Here is a 21,385-nt window from a genome sequence, read left to right as displayed (position 1 = left end):
GAATTTTAAATTCTCTCAAGCATTAATCAATTTTGGATTTACTCAATCGAAGGCAGATTATTCACTGTTCATCAAGGGGCAAGGAAATCAGTTTGTTGCTTTATTGGTATACGTAGATGACATTGTCATCACAGGTCCTAATCTACATGTCATTGATGCTTTAAAAACCTTCTTGCATTCTTAATTCAAATTGAAAGACTTAGGGAATCTGAAATATTTTCTAGGCATTGAGATTGCTCATTTAGTCTGGCATCGTAATATGTCAAAGGCATTACACCTTACAGTTGCTCGAGGACACTAGTTATTTAAACTGTAAACCAACTGATACTCCTATGGATCCAAAATCCCATCTGAGTTTACACGAAGGAGACCTCTTGCCTGATGCTTCTCAATACAGACGGTTGATTGGCTTTACCTGACCATTTCCCGGCCAGACATCACATATGTTGTCCACAAGCTAAGCCAATTTCTATCTCAGCCTAGGATGCCTCATCTTAAGGCAGTGCATCACTTGTTTCGAAATTTGAAACATAGTCCAGGTCAGGGCATTCTTTTTTCTGCACATGCAGGATCCAATTCACCTCTAAAATTACAAGCTTTTCGGATGCTGACTGGGGATCTTGCATTGATACAAGGAAATCCACCACCGGATTCTGCATTTTCATTGGTGACTCTTTGATTTCTTGGAAATCTAAAAGGTAGGCAACAGCATCAAAATCCTCAACAGAAGCTGAGTATCGGGCTATTGCTACCACCACATGTGAAATTGTGTGGATAAATCAATTGTTGAAGGATTTCCAAACGAATGTCGCATCCCTAGCCACCATATTCTGTGATAATCAAGCTGCAATCCAGATTGCGTCCAATCCCATTTTCCATGAACGTACCAAGCACATCGAGATTGACTGCCATTTCATTCAGGAAAAAGTTGCCGCTGGTATTATCAAGCTGATGCCAATTTGTACTCAGCACCAACTTGCTGATGCATTCACCAAGCCACTTCCTGCATCTATGCTGCGTTCTTTCTTAGCCAAGATGTCTGTCAAGAATCTTTACAGCACATCTTGAGGGGAAGTATTAGAACTGAACACACCTGAAATAACAACTTGTAGTTAAATAGTTGCAACAGTTAGTTAGTTAAAGATAGCCAGCCAGCATAATTGATTCCTCATACCTGTACTCTATATATACAGACGGGTGTAAATCATTTTCTGCTTGATTGAATAAAGTTCAGTTCAATTCTATTTTCTTGTTCTTAATATGGTGAATTGGATGCTATGGAACACAATAATACATGGTATGTGGTTACATTGCTTACAAGGTTGTTAGAAAAATGAACATTACTAGAAATGGAACTGAGATTTTTGGCATCCAGGATATATAAGTCATGTTTCCTACTACCCCTGCTAATTGTCTTCTTGGTGTTGATCTCCTGGATGACGAAATGATCATGAAAGAAGTTAACAATGAGATGAGATCCAAGCGTTAGGGCACTAACAGATAGTAGATTAAACTTGAATTGAGGGACAAACATAACATCACGAAGAATAAGATCAGAATTCAATTTGATATAACCACATAGTCCAACTGGAATTTGAGTATTATTTGGTAAGGTGACAATAGAGTTATCCAAAATTCTCATAGAAACAAAGACAGAAGCAATTGAGCATACATACCTTGTTGCACCAGAGTCCATTATCCATATGTCTTTGGATAATAGCTTAGGATTTACTAAAATCGAATAACATATACCTACAGCATAAGAGATGACATTATTATCATGGTCAGGAGTTGTGGTGACTGAGCTCGAAGCCAGATGAGAAGACAACATAGACATCAGCTAATGGTATTGATTTGGATTGAGGTTTTGCACAATGTCCCCAACTCCAGTATGTTGATCGTTTTAACCATTGTCAAGCTTGGGAGTCTATATGTTTGTAGCGACTTGATTAACCTCATTGTTGCTGGAAAAGTGTTGAGGCCTTTCCCTTGATTTAGGCTTGTAACCTGATGGATAACCATGCAACTTATGACACGTATCAATCGTGTGCCCATGAAAATTACTATGTGTGCAATAAGATTTCTCTCTTCGTTTAATGTTGCTGAATCTTGCATTTCTGTTGTATGTATCTTGAGAAGTGATTCATTTTCCAGTGTTAGCCTAGAAAGCAAATGCTACATCTCCATTTGGGTCATTGCCAGATGTCACTTGAGTACCAATCTTCCTTTGATTTTCTTCTTGTGAAATTAACGCAAAAACCTTGTTGATTTGAGGCAATGGATCCATGAGCAGAATCTGTCCTCTAATTTGTGAATATGAGTCATTGAGACCCATTAGAAATGACATGGAGTACCCAGTCTCGTAATATTTGTTCAGTTCCTTCACACCATCACACGTACACTTTCCACAATTACAAACTGGTCGATAATTACTCAACTCCTCCCAAATGGTTTTGAGTTTAGTAAAATAAACACTCACAGTGTCTTGATCTTGGCTCAAAATCATCAGTTCTCTTCTCAACTGAAAAATTCTTGGCCCATTCTTTTGTTGGAACCTGTCTTTTAGATCATTCCATATCTCATACGTCGTTGTTGCGTATATCACACTTGCAGAAATTTCCTTTGAGACTGAATTTAAAATCCATGATATCACAATATTGTTGTTTCTGATCCACGCATTAAGTAACTCAGGATCTCCATCATCAGGCTCAATTATAGATCCATTTATGAATATGGTCTTGTTCTTCACTGACAATGCGATCATCATGGCTCGACTCAAGGAGGCATAGTTATCTCCGACGAGTTGCTGTGACACTAAAACCAGTCTTGGACTATCGGAGTGATAGAGGAAATATGGGCTTGAAGGATCATCAATGGATGACTTACTTACTGATGACCTTGAGACTTCAGTTTGTTGTGATTCCAATTTTGATTTGGAATTCTGAAATGGATGTATGTGTAAAGAAAATGAAGATTGTGCGGAATTATGTATGCTTTGATACCATATTAAGAACAAGAAAATAGAATTGAATTGAACTTTATTCAATCAAGCAGAAAATGATTTACACCCGTCTGTATATATAGAGTACAGGTATGAGGAATCAGTTATGCTAGCTAGCTATCTTTAACTAACTAACTGTTGCAACTATTTAACTACAGGTTGTTATTTCAGGTGTTTTCAATTCTAATAAATATGTTATTAAATGTCAATTTTTTGGTACGTTTCAACACATCAAACCCATCATTATTATTAACTCAGTAATTAAATTTATGAAAGCTTTGATGCAATTCATAGTGAAAATCGATAGTCACCTTAGGTAGAATACTTGTGTCACTTTGTTATTTGATGCATTAATGTGATAATTTTTTTTATTGTCTCATATATTTCACAAAATGATATATATATGCCACGTAAGGCGACTATCGATAATTTTCACTATAAATAGCATTACTCATTCCAATTAGGACTTGTTCATTTTTCTTTTTTTGTTTTATTGATTTGTAGTTTAGGTAGACAGAAATTTAATAGGAATGATTTTTCTTTTAAAAGTTCATTGGTGTTTAATTACTATTGGTTTCAAAATTTTCTAATGGTCATGTTTCTCAGGTAAATTACAAGACTCATTTTTCACAAAAAAAAAAAATAGAGCTCGAACATAGCCCGACAGTGAAATGTTGGATGACACTTACTAAAAAATTTAATAGGATGAAATTGATACAGATTGAAAAAGTTGGGGATTTAGAGTGTAATTTATCCTCCTTATTTTTAACATGCACTAGAAGCTCAGAGAAAGAGACGTTGGGTGCTCTAGAAGTGTGGAGGCGGCAAAATTTTCTCTAATTCCTGCGAAGCTGCGCAGTCCAAATTCGTTCATCCATTGATGAACAAGCCTGATTGGGAAATTAAATAGCAAAATTTGTAGCTTTTGAAACTGATAGTTTTGGGGTCTACATGGAAATACATTTCAATGCAATCGTGCACTTATTGTTTTGTAATTTGAACAAAATTTCCATGGTGGGTTGCGGACGTGAAGTGAAAAAATGGATCCATTTGAGCGGTACAAGGGCAGTGATGTCCTCAGTAATCAGATTTTACAGAATCTCTCCAGGACTCAGGCTACCTCTGCGTTGAATCAAGTGGGTAACGAAGAAAAGACGACTCTAGTTCACGAGGAAAATAGGAGAATGAACTGGCTACTGAAAAAAATTGTGCAGCTCTTGTCGATTCAGGTACATGGTATATTCACATATTTTGAAGGCTGAATTTAAATAAATAACAGTGTACCCTTGCTAATAGCTTTTTTGGTGAGGTAAGGTTGTTGGATATGGTATGAGAGAATCCATTTATGAAAATTATGCACATGTTAGGCTTTTGAAACGAATTTGGTATCTTGTAAACTTTTAGACAAGTTGGTTCAGTATTTGCATTTTTATTGTAATTTCTTTCTCGGGCCTCGTCGCTACAGTTTTTGTTACTAATATGAGAAACAAGAATGCTAAAAATGTATATAATTGGCAACATTTCACACAGACTGGTTTAACTTTTTCTTTGTCCAACCAGCCTGTGAAATAGCTAACTCAGCACCTGTAAATCAATCTATTAAAAAAAAAAAAGTATTTTTCTAAGTGTACAGTCCACGTAGGACTTACAGCCCCCCTCACAAGAGGGGCTCCACGTTCTCTCATGTGAGGGGGCTGTCATACTTGGTATACAAAGTGCTGTACACCAAGCATGGCTCAAAAAAGAATCTTAGATATATATTCTATCTTCCTAACTTGCTAAAAAAACAATTTGATTCCACCTGCAAATCAATCGATTAAAAAGCCTATACAAGTAGCTAATTCTATGAGAAATATAGGATTTTGCAACTTAGTGTCATTTTTGCAGTGGAGGTGAAATTTAGTGGAACATATTTTTTCTTCTTGGAAAAAGCTCCATGGATGTGCACTGCACCATTGCAATCTATTATCAGTCGGTTGCTATATCAGGTCATCGTGAATTGTGATAGCTGTCTTCTTCAAAAAATCTTCATTGTTGGGTTGGTTGTTAATGGAGATAAGGAATATGCAGAAAACTATCAAATCATATGTTGAATATTAAAGCCACAAGTGTTGACTCCAATAAAAATTGTTGAAACTTCTTGAAGAAGTTTTCAAGTTGCAAGTGACCAACTTGAATTTGAATTCCTTTCCACCAATCACAACTTGGAAGTGGCAAAATTGAAGTGAAACTCTCCTAGCCACCATATTTGACTATTTAAGAAGAAAATTTCTATTCAAATTTTTCTTGTTTTCATGTAGATACTTCCATTAAGGAGGTTAACAATTTCTATAAATAGAGGTAGATGTGGAGAGAGAGAAAGCAAGCAACTTGAGAGGAATTAGAGAGTAGAGAGAAGATTGGGAGTAGAGAGAAAAAAAAAATATTAGTTTCTCCTAAGTATTACCTCCTTGTATTCTCATATTACAAGAGAGATTAATTGTTGTTATCTCCATGTATTTAGAGAGTGTTGTAATTCTCCTACTATAGTGAAATCCTCCTATACTTGCCCGTGGACGTAGCCTAAATTGGGTGAACCACGTAAATACTTGTGTCCATTTTCAGCTGCAGTTTCTCAATTCCATTTTGTTGTAAACGAGAGAAAGTCGACCCACGTTATTTCTAACATCATAGCTATTGGTTTGCCAATGTTTGGTTGATGTATTACGATAAGGGTCAAGTCTAGGATCAGACCATGCATTTTGTTGACCTGCTGTGCACCCAAAGCTGATGTACTCAATAAACAGGGAGAAAGGAAGGAGTTAGAGAAGATAAAGAAGAAGAAATCACGAGAATGCCAGAATTATATATTGCCTACCCATATAAGAAAAGCCCCTGATTGTAATTACTTCCATACATGAGGTCTAATTAATATTCTTTTCTTTCCATTATATGGTGTTCGTTAATTGATTTCCACATTAAGTAGGAAAACGCCATGCAAGATGAACATAATTGGCTTTTAATCATGCGAAAATCTCAAAATGAAATCATTTAACCAATCGAATTCCACGACATAATAAAACTTACCAATTAAACACACTAGGTTCCTTCTAGAGTTAAACTGTAAGATAGTTTCAGTCATGATCCACTATATCCATTGTAATTATCCATTAAATGAAAGGGAAACTGCATTATAAGGTTAAAATATGTATGTACTTGATCAATTAGACCATGTTGTGCTTGGCTGCCAGCCCTTTTGCAGTCAAGAATGGAGATTCCGTATTCTTTTCTGAAAAGTTGTATTTCGGAAGTAACCTGATATTTTGTACATTGCAGTATGAAGATTCGCCTGAGAGTTCTTGATTTTATAGGAGTTTTTGTGGTTACTATGTTATTTAGCAAAAGCATTGGCCTAAATCCTTAGGTGTTCTCAAAGTATTTAACCTGATATATTTTAGTAGCTTCCAGCCTGGATTAGACTTAGTTTTACTTAGCCAGTCTTCTTTACCCTTTAAAAATGATTTTTTTTTTTTAATATAATTTACTCTCATCTTACTATTATTTTTCGTGATGCTCACAATTATACGAAAGTAACTAATTTTATTGCTTTCTGGTTAGGAGACGACAACATCTCAGGATGAGGAATTGGAGTTGCTTTTTGCTGGAATTAATCGCTAAAAAGGACATCTTGATGTATAAGAACTGGTCTGCTCAATCAAATTATCTAGTGGTTCAATTGCTGTTCGGTCTTCTAAAGTTTCTCTGCATATCTCAGTTATGTTTAACTTCCAAAATGCATGTGTAAGGATTAATCAAAAAACAAAATGCATTTCATTTTGTTTTGTAGAAAACAAACTTCATGTATACGTACATTTCGGTTTAAGAAAGAATTTTTTGATGTGCAGTTTAATCTTGAATTTAACAAAATATAAATAGCATTTGGTTTTCTACTTAATAAGATTTTGGATTCCTTGTCACCTGATGGCGGATTTTACACTGTATTCCGCCACAGATGAGGATGAAGTCTTGCTCAGCTGTTCAGTTGTTGAATTGCCAAGCTCAGCCGTCTCTTATAGGCCATCGAGAAAGTGCATTTCATAACAAAGCATCACACATTTCCTTTTGAAAATTAAATCGATTGCGTGAACATTTTTTCCATGTCTTATTTCCAATTAAATAGATCATTTCTTTTCTTTTCTTTTCTTTTTTTCACAAAATTGGTTTCGTTGAAGGACTTCAACATGAAAACGCTTAGTTTCCTGTTACGTTTTCTTTGTTTTAGTTTATTCTAAACGTGTGATGTGATGCGAAACATTTTCTTGGAATTACGGTCTATTTTAAACGTTTCAGGGAAGCATGGGATTCAAGGAAGTTAATAATGATTTGATTTCATTTTCCTTGTATATTATGATTTTGGTTGATTTTCTGATATTCAAGTTGATTTTAATTCAAAATGTTGAACCAGGGATTGTGTGATGTGAATGAAGAGCTGTGAAAGTAACTACGTCCGGGCCTTTGTAACATCCAACGCCTCTGAATATTTGTTTAGTGGAAATGCCAGAGTTTGGTTTGAAGAATTAATATATTTCCATTTAGCAGTGTAATATTGGGACATGACTTTGCGAAAGTGTACTGTGGATTACTTTTAGGGCAGCTGTGTGTAATTTGTGGGCATAACTTAGTAGAATGTACATGGAAGTATTTTGGTTCAGCACATTCCTACTAGTTTTTTTAGCCACTTGTCATTGGATATGTGAAACTCTTGGTAACTTGTTTTATCCATGATGGAAACACTAAACAGGCTATAAAAGGATTTCCTTCTATCTTGGCCCTCAGCTACTAATTCTTTGGGTATGTACTGATGACAAGTGGGTCGAGCCGATTGGAACATGTTTTCAGTTGGCCTAGTCCATCTAGAAAATGCGAGGACGGCTACGTTCGTCGAAGTAAAACTACATATGTAATTTATTTATAAAAGAAAGTAAATATCATGCTATGTGGAATTTCTATCCCCTTAACACTTTATAGATAGGCATTTGGATCAATAATGAGTTTTTAGTTCTTACTGTCAAAAAGAAGTAGCCGATCCAATAAAGTTCTCAAGAACCAAATGTGAGTATCACATACAAAAGCCCCACTACTTTTTTATTCCAATATTTGGCACCGTGTTGACGTTTTCTTTTTGGGCTTGATAAGAATATTTTTTTTCCACTACGATACTTCAAAGTCTTATTTGTGAAAATGTTTTTTCAAAATTAATTATATTTTTTAATGGATAATGTTCAAAAATGATTAATTGTGTCAAGAATGCAAATATTTGAGATCATTTGCATCAAAATTTGAAAAAATGAACCAAAAACGCAAGATGGTCAAACGGTTGAAACAATTTATGTCAATTTCTCTGTAAATAAATTAACTGATCATCAATGATGGATCAAGTCATTTTGTGTTTCTATGGTGTGAAATGTTAAATTGATATATTTCTGGGGGTGTAAATGGCAAACATTGGGCTCATTTAACTCTTCTTTCTCGTACATTCTGTACACTGCACTAGCTCTTTTCCACCTCAATCACCGAATCATAGAAAAAAGGCTCTGAACACAACAAATGGCGGCGTGGACAGTCGCGTCTCGTCAAGCCTCGAATCTGGCTCGGCTTTCTATTCCCAAATCCACCCAAGCCTCCAGCCTCATCCCACGGCGTGGTCTCGCCAGCGGCGGCGGTAATTATTTTGCAATTTCACTCGGCACCCCTGTTTTTATTCTAAATTAATGCTTTTTAAAAAAATTGCGAATATATGATGAAGTAGGATTGAATGTTATTATCCATTAGTGAGACTAATTGATTGTTTTTTAATTCTTATTTTTGTAATCCAGACCATCATGGACCTCCGAAAGTGAATTTTTGGGAGGATCCAATGAGCCCATCGAAGTGGAAGGAAGAGCACGTACGTTTTCTTGACAAATTTTCTTTCCTTTTTATTACCTGGATTTCATTGTTTTTGTTTCAAATTTGACTTCCCTACTAGGTCTTTATTTGGGTTAGAATACGATAGCATATAGCTGCTAAAGTGAAATTAGTGTTTTTTAATTAAGCTGATAGCTTATGAAATTGTTGGACAAGTGTTCAAATTGTAAGCTAATTACTGTAAGAATCCTAATGAACTTGAAGCAATCAAGATCATCAACATGTGCGTTTAAAGACACACATACTCACGTATTTCTCTTCCAGGTCCGTTTCAATGCATTCAGTAGCTTGAGTACCCTATTAAGTTGTTGAGCGTTTGCTAATTATTGGTGTCATTCGTTTGCCATTGTCTCGTGACATTTGAAAGCAAGACAAAAGTAGTAAGGAGTGGAGTAGATAATTTTGAAAGAATAAACATTATTGAACTTCTTTAGGACTGGATTCCATACTGAAGCTAATGCATGAATAGTTGACCAAAGTACTAATGGTTTTTAATATGCATCTCAGCATCTGGTAGTTAGGTTTTCCCTTGTGAAGGGAAAAGACTGGTAAATCCCCAATCCTTGCTGCAATTAGATATTCGGGCTCCTTTTGTTCTTTAGTAATTTAATTTCAGCTTCTTCTTACTTCTTCAATTTTTTAATGTTACAGTCAGGATTTGATACTTAGTGAGAAAAATACCGGTAAATACCTGTTAAACGTCTTTCTGCTATATACATTTATCAAAAACCAACGAGTTATGGTAGCAGGCGAGAGGATAAAGGGAGATATTAGCTACAGAAAATTGCAATTGACACTGGCAGAACTGATTCAGTTCTACTGGTAATTCTTTATTAAATGATAAACCAATGGACGATAATTTGTTCAAGATCAATTAAAATCATTAGTTCTATGTTTCAATGGATTGATAAATGATATGAAAAACCTGCTGATTGGGCTTTTCAGATGATCTTAACTTTCTTGAGTAATTCATATGAGTATCTTTTCAATTGGCTTTGACATAAGATGCACAAGTGGTGCAAATGGACAGTCATTGTCTCCTTGACTAGAGCCTTTGTTGTTTCACAGTTTGTGATTGTCTCTCTCACTGGATGGGGCTTGCTCTTATTTGGAGGTTACAAATTCTTGACAGGAGGCAAAAAAGAGAAGAAAGAAGAGGTATAATTTTTCCACTGCTAATAACTTTCTCCAGAAACTATCATTCTCGGGGTGATTCTGCGTTCGGACTTATCTTGATTACCAAATCGTCAAGTGTTCTGTGTTTCTTTTAAACAGTTTTGGTTTTCTTTTGGTGACATGAAATAGATGATGTCATCGTGATTTGCTTTTCCCTTCTTGGCAGAAAGTTGAAGGGGCTCACTAGTTTGGCTCTGTGAATACTTCTGGAATAATGTTGTTTACTTTGGGCCATCACACTTTCAGATTCTAGATTAGATTCAGATTATGATCTCTTTGCTATGCTCTCGTATCAGAATGAACGTGTTTCTTTAAATTGTATGCTAAGATCCCAGTAGCAGCCTGACGTTTCCAGGAATAAAAGAGATTTATATTTTGCTTGTCTAATCGACGAAGTCTAGCTCTAAGAAGAGTTACCTTTAAATTCAATACAATGTATCATTCCTCTACCAAATTATGAACAAACAATTCTTTTGACAATCTGGTGATCTACATTTATCCAAGGCAGAATCGTTTCTGTGTAAAAAAAAAGATGAAATAATATACAACAGTACACATTATTATCAAGTCATAGAAGTGCAATCTCAGTTGGAACATTGTACTTGTCGTGCCTTGTGTGAACTTGAATGAGTGCAATTGACCTTTTAGTTCACGATTACGATGCAAAACTCAATCTGCATCTCTTATTTCTGCTTCGACGTCAACAACTGAAGTAGAAGAATCCTTTCCTGTACACCAAAACACAAAATACGTCATTCAGCGATCCTTTCAATGTCCTTAAAGGATACTTCCATGGCCAGCGACTGTGATGATATGAATCTTTTCTAGTAACTCATCTTCATTCATCATTTCGAGAGAGATTATTGGTCTTCAAAAGGGTTTAGTTAAACCAAAATAGGAACTTATTTATTACCTTTCCCCTCTTCATAAGCACTGCTTTAGTTGATACAATTTTCATCTAATCTTGCAAAATGATCGAGTTCTAAATCACAAACAGACTACTACTGATTTTTACACACACAAGATGTGTAAGTTCGGACAAGATTGGATTCATGAGAAGAGGATCTCAAAGTCAATTTATAATAAGCACCAACTTCAACCATTAGATAGTTCAGACAAAATTAATCTGTTGAAATTTATAAATTTAATCAATCTGATATACGCAGGTAAAGAAGCAAACCTTTTTTTGTACGAGGAGAGAAATCACTGAATGTTTGATCAAATATTGAAGATTCATTGGAGAACTTCACTGGATCTGCTACAAACTCGTCGCCTACCACTACAAGAAGTAAAAGAATGTTACTGTAACTAAGACAAGACTAGAAAATACGTCTCTTATATGGTAACAACTAACAATATTCAAGTCTCACAAGCTGATATTAGCTATCATAGATGAGCTCCTACCGAATAGCTCGTTGTGACCTCTAAAAATACCAAACAAATTATATCATGAACAATTGCTATATATTCTACATAATCTTCACCTTTAATACGACAAAAAAAGAAAAGAAAACAAGATTCAAAATCTTTGTAAAATATGGATGTTATAACTAATTGTCTTACTCTACAGTATATGTTCTCAGCATTAACTGTTACCTGAGAATGGCTGGCTACAAAATGGACACAGCTGCAACTCATCATTCAATGTAGATCTGTAACAAGTAAATTGTGAATTAACTAGCTAAAAGAACAAAGCAAATAAGTAGTTTGGTTTCAAAAATAATCTTTTCATAACAAAAACGGATATCAACATATCTTACTTGAATATCTGAAATTCATTTCCACAGTTTGGACACTGCACATACAACAATCAGTCAATAAACAATTGCTTGAAACATCTTATTAAAATAAATACGGATCATATACAACAGCAGCAATAATTTCACGATCGACATAGCATGCATCACGTACAGAAAGATTTGAGGACAGAAAAATACTTCATTAGGTTCAAAAAAGAAGAATATTGCCTAATATCCGAGGGGATCAAGTATTTGAACCCTGGTTGAAGCACATATTTTGAAAGACAAGCACGATGCAAAAATAAGTTGAATTCGAGAAGATAGTACCCAACAAAAGGCAATCAATTTTGACATGCAAAATACTAGGAAACTTATGGAAGAAAAATGTAAAACAAATCATAAACTGATGTCAGTCAACAATTGAAATGGACAACCATTTATTTAAGACTTTGAAGGAGTAAATTCATGAAAGAAGTCTTGGTGAGTTATTTGTACATGAAGCAAGCACCAAAAATCACATATAGGCATGAGAATAAAGCATTGACGCTGTCAAGGTTGCTCTTGCTCATATAAACTTCATAAAAGAATGCACTGACGACAATCTGAATTAAAGAGAAATCATATGAAATGTCTGAATCAACCAAAATTGCTCCTCTCAAAATGTTAAGTGACAACAGCTTCAGGAGTCGCTATTTTTTCCAACATATACACAGAATCAAATATTACATACGTTGCTTACTGCACTAAAACAAGAAACGTAATATGAGAAGAGGCCATAAACTAGAGATTCTCAACATATTTTAAGGAACATTTAGCCCCTATTTGTTTTAGCTAAAAATTAGATTTATTATAGATTTTGATAGAAGTTGTTAAATGTGTGATTGAAAAGTTGATAAAAGTTGTGATCCCATGAAATGTTTGTGAAAATGAGTCCGGGAAAAATTAAGTTTCAGAATACGGGGGGCCAAAAGGAAACTGGAATTCATAACATGTTTAATATCTTTATTTGGAGAGTTTCTTAATATAATCCACATTCATAGTCGTCTAAAAATAATAAAATCATCAACTTTGTTAATTGCATAGGCATCAAATCCCCTTTCAAGTAAAAAAGGATGATTTTCCACTTAAAAAATTGAGTTACAAGGAATAAGGTTAAATATCCTTACACTGCCTTGAACTATATCACGTCCAGCCCACCAAAGAAAAGCTCCCAGACCCACAATTGGTATAAGCACTGCGAGAATCTGATACAAAGTATCAGCCATGTCAATATTAAGAATTCAACAAGAGCAATTCATTGACAGTGCGATTGCTGCTCTCATTCAGCAGAGCTACGATGTGTATTAAAATTAATCTGAAAGGCAAGAATCCCTCAAAATTAAGCACCATGGTTAAAATAATCAGATAAAGTAAATACATCTAGCTACCAGTGAAACGAATAGTAAGAAGTTGGCACAATTCATAGCAGTGCATCTGGATGCAATTTATGTATCTTCACTATTATTATTAGCATCATTTCAGCTGCTGAATACTTCGTGCAGTTCATGCTAATGACAAGTCCGAAATAGAAAAACTTGCTAAAATGATTGGCATACCATGTCGCATTGCAACAGGGAAATCAAGATACAATAATCTGCAACTGCAATTATCATGCCAAATGCAATTTTTGAGTTTCCTTCTACTTTCTCATTTTCTGAGGAGCTCTTACAAAGTTATACAAAATTAATCACAACTTCTCAAGATCTGAGGCAAAATTAAAATTCATGTCAGCCTCCAATTTCAGCTCTTTAATGATGTGAAAAAACCAAAAGCTCTACCGTTCATCCAAGGACAGACGGGCAGAGGATGTTGGTGTCACCTTTGGTCAATTATCTAATATTCCATACTTGTATATAACAAAAAGATAAAAAATTTACAATTTTGATGGTAACAACACAAGATTTGAGGTGAAATCATATCCATGACAGTATCGTATGCATTTGGACTATGCAACCTACCAAGAACTATATAGTTCACATTCATTTGCATATGTAAAATTCTGATACAAGAAAAAAGAAACCATATCTGAGATAGAAAAGAAAGAGAGCAATACCCAAATGGACACAATAGCATCAAGAAGCCAACCCAATTGCCCGGTCATGGAGAGATAAGTCAAAAGAATTGCCAGAGCAAGATTCCCCAAAATTCTTGCAGTTTCACTGTTAACCTTCCCACCACCACCGGCGCCGCCGCCGCCGCCTCTTCCAATACCATTAAAGCCTTTATTGAATCTCACCACAACAGCCCTTCCCGTCCTCGATAAAATCCCATTTTTACCCCTGCTCACTCCAAAGGAAGACACTCCTATCTTTAACCTGTCCTTGGGCAAAGATTCAACCTTTGTTCTCGAAAGAGAGTAATAATTTGTGGGTTGTGAAAATTTTAACTTAAATATTCTGTGTTTCGTGCTTAAATCCTTATAAAGAGGGTTTAGGGCTGAGAAATTGATGGAAAATTGTACAAATGATTGCATGACAGTGTTGTTATAGGGGTAGTAGAAATTCTTCAGTGTGTTCGTATGGAGATAGAGGACTCCATTCGATGGCTTTTTAAATATCCAAGAAAAGATAAAATGAAATTGGCTTTTCTCTTGCTCTATTTCTTCTACACAATTCTTCAGGGAAAAAAATTTCCGTATATTTATAAATCACTAGTCACAATCGACCTTATTTTAATATATATATTTTTAAAAGTGTTATTTTTCCGAGTTATCGGATAATATTTTCAAATTGAGTATTTTCAGAATTAAGAAAAGTAAAAAAAATGAAAACAGTAAAATTGACATACTTCAGTTGACGTGCATTTATCTATTTTTTTGGTGCCATTTTTCCTCCACCATTTGAAAATTGGCACAATTCATCATTTTCGTCCATTTTAATTTTTAGCCCTTAAATCATGTAAAATGATTTTTGTCCTCCTCTTAGCCCCTGTTTGTTTCCCATTACTTGACCATTAAAATGAAAAATATGACCGTTATCCATCACATCAAATTATCATATTTGACTTTGCATCTCTTATGTGGGATCCATAACAATTATATTTTTCATTCTCATTTTTACATCAATGGGAAACAAACGTCGCCTTAGAATAAATACGAAGAAGAAGACTGGGAAAATTAAATTGCTCATTTAGTCTCTAACCTTTTGTGTTTGGTTCAGCAATTAAAAAGAAAGAATAAATAAAGTGGTGACCAACAAAGCAATTTTTTCAAATAAATAAAAGAAAAAGAAAATAAAAATCTTACACTCTCACTCCACCCATTTACTACACTTTAGCAAAACCCTTGATATTCGAGAAGAGAGTTTTCTCATGATTCTCGCCATCATTTAATGGCAAAACAAAACCCCTACGTATTCTTTTAGGAGGATGGGAGTGATGGCAAAAAAACTTACTTTGCGGGGGACCAGCCCTAAGTGGAGCTAAAAAAATCAACTCCAAATGGCGGGGCGGGGTAAGGGGGGTGCCCCGTCGCAGGGCATGAGGCAGCGTGGGGCGAGGATGCCCCGCCCCATGAAGGGAAAAATAATATTATAAATAATTTTATTTATAGACAATTTACCCCGTTAAAATCTCATTTTGAATTTGTATTTTATTATCTAATAATGACATAACTCGAAATTTAAAAAATGTAAAAAAATATATAAATAAATAAACAGGGCAAAAAGTTGCCCTGCCCCCCGCCCACCTTAGCGTGAGGGCGTTCCGTCCCATTGTCATCCCTAGATAGGAGAGACAAGGCGGTTGAGTTGGTTTGGAATCGGGTAACGATGACAATGATAATGACAACAACTACAGTCGGTTGTGAGAATGGGTGGAAATTTGACAAGATGAATGGTTTTTCCCCCTAAATTAGAGGCCTTTGATGTCCTCTCAAGTGAAGAATTGAGACTTCACAATCACTAGCCAATAGATTTTTCTTATTTTTTTATTAATTGTTTGAAATTTTTACTTTTTCCCCCCTCAATTATCTTTTCGAGAGGTAATTGCACTTTTACAAAGAGTTTAGGATGACTCCGTGCACAGAGACCATGAAATTTATTTATTATTTTTTTTTTTTATGTTTTTGTGTTCATTTTTAAGCTCATTATGGGATATCAAACGAAATTAAAATATTACATTTTTAATATCGTTTTGAAGTACTCGCGGCATAGTATTGCACGTCGTTAACGGTGCGTGAAACGGTCAATTGTAGCAAATGTTATGGGACGTTAAAGTAGGCATTTCAAACTATATTTCGAAATTTTCGATATCAAGTTAACTTTAAAAGTTCATCAAAAATTGTACGATAGTCGAATCGATAAATATTTTACATTCTCTCGAAACTCATTTTGAGAACTATATCGTAGAGATATCGAATGATCTAAATAGATATCAAAAATAGCTAAACGGACATTAAATGTATGTATTAAAAAATACGCATAAATCGTTTTTCTTAAAAAAATCAATTATTTTATTACTATTTCGAAATTTTCTATAACAAACTAACTTTAAAAATTCGTCGATGATTGTACAATAGTCGAATTGATAAATGTTTTATATTCTCTCAAAACTCATTTTGAGAACTATATCGTAGAGATATCAGATGATCTAAATAAATATCGAAAATAGTTAAACGGAAATTAAAGGTATGTGTTAAAAATGCGTGTTAAAAATGCGTATACTTCATTTTTTCTTAAAAATCAATTATTTTATTACTATTTATTCTTTTTTTGCAACAATTTTCTCAATGCATCATTTTGCTCAAAAAAAATTATGTGGTATGACAGAAATTTTTTTCTCTATACACGAAGTGAATATGTTTTTTTCAATATTTTATATATTGAATTATTACTAGAAAATTAAATTTTATCTCAAACTATTAAAAATTACTGATTAATAATAAAAAATTTGAAGAAAAAATTTAAAAAGAATTCTAAATTGAAAAAATTATTATTTATAACATAAAACTACACAGAAATTTTTTTTCTCAAATCTAAGTTTTTGTTTGGAATTATTAATAGAAAAGAATTTTAAATTGAAAAAAAATTATAATGTAAACAACACAAATATTTAAAAAAAATAAAAAATAGTTAAACGGATATTAAACGTATGTGTTAAAAATGCGTATAAGTCGTTTTTCTTAAAAAAATTAATTTTTTATTACTATTTATTATTTTTTCGCAATATTTTTCTCAATACATCATTTTGCTCAAAAAAACTATGCGGTATGGCGTAAATTTTTTTCAATTATTTAAAATTTCATTTTTTTCAAGTGGGGAGCAAAAACGACGCGTTCCTCCGTGTATAGAGTGCATGAATTTTTATTTTTATTTTTTTACATTATTATAGATATAGAAAACTAAAAATAAAAAATAAAAACTATATCATCGTAGTTGGATATATCTAATAATTTCGGACAATATTTAATTTTATAGTAATATTGAATTTTTTAAATTAAATTTATCTAAATATTATTTTGGATTAAATATTAACTCAAAGTTTTAAGTATATTTTTTTACATAGTAAAAAGTTTGCTTTAAGTTGTACAATGATATATATATATCATTGTAATTAGTTTATATAGTATAAAGAGGTATTAGCTTTTATTTAAAAAAGAAGAAGAAAAAAAGAGGACTCCGTGTACGAAGACCACACAAAGAGAAATGAATTTTTTTTTACTTATGTTTTTGTTTTCATTTTCAGGCTCATTACGGGATATCAAACGAAATCGAAATATTACATTCTTAATATCGTTTTGAAGTACTCGCGGCATAGTATTGTACGTCGTTAACGGTGCGTGAAACAGTCAATCATAGCAAATGTTATGGAACGTCAAAGTAGGCATTTTCAAACTATATTTCGAAATTTTCGATAAGAAGCTAACTTTAAAAATTCATCGACGATTGTACGATAGTCGAATCGATAAATGTTTTACATTCTCTCGAAACTCATTTTGAGAACTATATCGTAGAGATATCGAATGATCTAAATAGATATAAAAAAATAGTTAAACGGATATTAAACGTATGTGTTAAAAAATACACATAAGTCGTTTTTCTTAAAAAAAATCAATTATTTTATTACTATTTTGAAATTTTCGATAACAAGTTAACTTTAAAAATTCATCGACGATTGCACGATAGTCGAATTGATAAATATTTTACATTCTCTCGAAACTCATTTTGAGAACTATATCGTAAAGATATCGAATGAACTAAATAAATATCAAAAATGATTAAACGGAGATTAAACGTATGTGTTAACAAATGCGTTTTTTTCTTAAAAAAAATTAATTATTTTTTTTCTTTTTAATTCTTTTCTCTTCCAAATAAAACTTAATTTTTCAAAAATCACTTTTATTAAAATAAAAAAATTAAAAATAAACATATTAACAAAAAATATTTCTAATATATGTAAAAATTACTTATATAAGTAAAAAAATTCGTTTAAAATTATTTAGAAGTAAAAAATAAAATAAAGTTATGAAAATTAAATGAAGAATATATAAATATTATTTAATTAAAATTGAAAATTTTGCTTTATAAATAATTGGTTTTTTTATCAATTTATTTAAATTTCTTTTTAATTCTTTTCTCTTTCGAATAAAATTTATTTAAATTTATTTTTCAAATTCTTTTGCCCTACCAACCTTGGAGTGACTGTTTTATCGTCCGAAGAATAGGCCTGTCATTAGGGTTCTAATTCTTACATCAACAAGGGAGTTGACCATCCAATAAGTGTTATTTCAAGTTATTTTACGTGCGAACTTGAGTTTGTTATTTAAATGTTTGTGTATGTGGATATTCTCTTTCAATTTACAGCTGCATGTGTTATTTTTGAACTACGAGTATAGCCTCTCGAATCGAAATTGCTAAAGAAAAGCATTTTGCAAAATTCAATTTACAACTTATTTGCAATATCAGATAAAAAAATATTTTCATCTACATTAAACAAAAAAATACAATAAATAATTAAAAATAAATTATCGTCGACATATATACAATCACAATATTCATTATACTTATTTATAAGAATAAAAATAAATTATCGTGACATAAAATATTCAGTTGACCAAAAGATGAGAATCTAACAAACATTTCTTATTTTCAAATACTTTTTGTACAATCGATAAATTTTACGTTAATAAATACAAAATTCGTGCAACACACGAGACGCAGACTAGTATTTAAAGAAGAGGGCAACCTCACTTTTTTTTACACGATGTCAAAATGAGGAAAAGACAAATAGTGCCACTTTCCTTTAAAAAAAATACATTAAGTAAATCATATAATTTAGCCAATAACAAACAATGATGCATAATTCCAATAGTCTAAGATTTGTCTCCGACTCTTCAAAATGTTTCATATTTTCATAATCTACAGTAATTGTTTTGTTTATATCTTTTGAAATTTTCATCCAGCTTGCACTTTCTGTATGTCCAACAACTCAAAACTTGTTACCAATAAATTTGGTCACTTCAATTTCTTATTTTATATTTGTTATGGCAGAAAAATTGAAAAAATGACATGAACTATAAAATAAACTTAAATAAAATTTTGCCCTGATGTAATGAAAACATAAATTCTTTGAGTTTTCATCATCGGAAGGAAACGCTGTATGATGAAGGAACCAAAGTGTCCACATACAGATCTGGGCACTCAGATAATAATCACTCAAGATCACAATAAATCAATCTTTCAACCATTATGATAATTCACTCAAGAGCATCACAGCACTTCTCAATATACAGATCACTCAAAAAATGCATTACATTGAGAGAGTATCAAAAATCGAAAAACTTTTAGATTTTAGAAAGAGAAAGGAGCGAAAAATTCAAGAGCTAGAGACTGAAAAATCAAAGAAATCGAAGATGTTCAACCCTAAGAATCTGAAATATATGGAAGTCACCTGAAGGTTAACCAATTCAACGTTTCGTGGGATTGACATTTGGCAACATCTCGAGCTTTCATTCCATAAGAGACAAAATGCATTCATCCAAAACCCCTTTTCATACAACTTAATCAACCGGCTTTTGAATGGTCAACAAGTCAGCTAAGTTAAAACATTTATCTAGTCAACATCATTGTGCCACAACTTTACAATGTTTCTCGTCCGACGCTCCATCTTTGATCTTTTTATTGATGCGTCGTTAATGAATGGTTTGATTGCAATAATGTCTATCTCACCAGACATCATTTTGAAAATGTGAAAGGGCAAATCTAGCTAAGGAATGTTCTGCTAATCTACAATCACCTCGCCTTTCCCCAACTTCAAACAATTCATCGCCCTGTTTTATTTCTGCATCATCGTTCAACTTTAATTTGTAATAATACGTCGAAGTTCAACCATAAAAATCCATGAAATTATCATTTTTATTCGTTCGAAACTCATTTCTACCAAATATTTCACTGAATCCACAAGCAAACACATATTTCACAAACTTTTTATCAAAATCTACTAAAATTTTGATTTTATCCAAACCAAATGGATGCTTAATTTCTAAACTCCAACAGTCCTTCACATTATTTTTAGGGACCTTCATAGTGATGTATGTGGAGTGTGCATAGGATTGCTAACCAATGTGCATGCTACAACCTCACCAGTATGGACCATTATCATAAACAATCAATCTCATAAATTTCTACCCCCTTTTTTTTTAAATTAAAATGACTAAAAATGCAATCATACAAGACTTTGAACCTATTTGCATACGACCACTTCACCAATATCAACATTTTGTCTAGACTGGTATTGTGACGTGCTCGTTCATTGGAACATTGGTCTAATTTTTTTTTCAAAACTGTGTTATTATCTTTACACGAAGAAATAAATCTATTATTTATGACATTGGAAGTTTCAATTGAAGATTGACAAGTGGCTTAGCTGCATAGGATATTCAAACCTATTTTTGACAGGTGATGAAATGCACTTCTCAACGCAATCAGCGAAATATTATAGAAATGCTTTGTTTGTGACGCATATGTCCTATCCAGACAAGCATGTCCATAGACGAAGTCTGTATCCAACATTGATGTTTGCAACCTGTAGTGCTTTAAGTAGTCGCAGTTGTATTTCGGGCAAGGATCGCTTGCTCCTTGAAAGTTCTTTCACACGATTTATGATGAATCATAAGAAGACAATTCATTATTCAAATGTTTAGGAAGAAAGAACAATCAAATTGAGGTCGTAAACTTTTCTAGGTAAGTTTATGGGCCAATAAAGAATTTTACCATCGAAACCCGTTGGAAGGGACAGTGCAAGAGAAAATCATGATCGAATTACATTCCCGTCTCTTAGAAAGAGCTGTTAAATGATCAGATCAGACATACACAAATAACTTGACTACCTGACCCTTCATTGAAACACAAGCTGAAGATGTATGGATCATTTTCATGGACAATATCATAATTTAATGAATTATTAAATGAACATGCAGGCTGGATTATGTGCACATTTTCATGATTTTTGGAAGCTTAAGAATGTTGACAGCACAAAGTAATGATTG

At 33.1% G+C, this 21,385-nt stretch overlaps 3 protein-coding genes across 3 annotated transcripts; 1 reads left to right on the top strand and 2 right to left on the bottom strand.

Moving 5' to 3' along the window:
• Positions 1 to 2,161: 2,161 nt before the first annotated feature.
• Positions 2,162 to 3,625, bottom strand: LOC111400747. Its single transcript, XM_023028133.1, has 2 exons — positions 3,617 to 3,625; positions 2,162 to 2,941 (listed from the first exon to the last, which is right to left on the bottom strand). The coding sequence occupies exons 1-2, from the start codon at positions 3,623 to 3,625 to the stop codon at positions 2,162 to 2,164; spliced, it is 789 nt and encodes a 262-aa protein (XP_022883901.1).
• Positions 3,626 to 8,504: 4,879 nt separating this feature from the next.
• Positions 8,505 to 10,510, top strand: LOC111402517. Its single transcript, XM_023030885.1, has 4 exons — positions 8,505 to 8,702; positions 8,857 to 8,927; positions 10,016 to 10,105; positions 10,290 to 10,510. Exons 1-4 carry the CDS (start codon positions 8,588 to 8,590, stop codon positions 10,308 to 10,310), a joined length of 297 nt encoding a protein of 98 aa, XP_022886653.1. The 5' UTR covers positions 8,505 to 8,587; the 3' UTR covers positions 10,311 to 10,510.
• A 31-nt stretch (positions 10,511 to 10,541) lies between these two features.
• Positions 10,542 to 14,514, bottom strand: LOC111402516. The gene is made up of 6 exons (XM_023030883.1): positions 13,955 to 14,514; positions 13,029 to 13,106; positions 11,884 to 11,918; positions 11,720 to 11,775; positions 11,304 to 11,402; positions 10,542 to 10,851 (listed from the first exon to the last, which is right to left on the bottom strand). Exons 1-6 carry the CDS (start codon positions 14,372 to 14,374, stop codon positions 10,793 to 10,795), a joined length of 747 nt encoding a protein of 248 aa, XP_022886651.1. The 5' UTR covers positions 14,375 to 14,514; the 3' UTR covers positions 10,542 to 10,792.
• Positions 14,515 to 21,385: the final 6,871 nt, after the last annotated feature.

The sequence above is a fragment of the Olea europaea genome, chromosome 10 (genome assembly GCF_002742605.1).
Source record: "Olea europaea var. sylvestris chromosome 10, O_europaea_v1, whole genome shotgun sequence".
NCBI lineage: Eukaryota > Viridiplantae > Streptophyta > Magnoliopsida > Lamiales > Oleaceae > Olea > Olea europaea.
The sequence above is the reverse complement of the archived record's forward strand: the minus strand, read 5'-3'. Positions and strand labels throughout refer to the sequence as shown.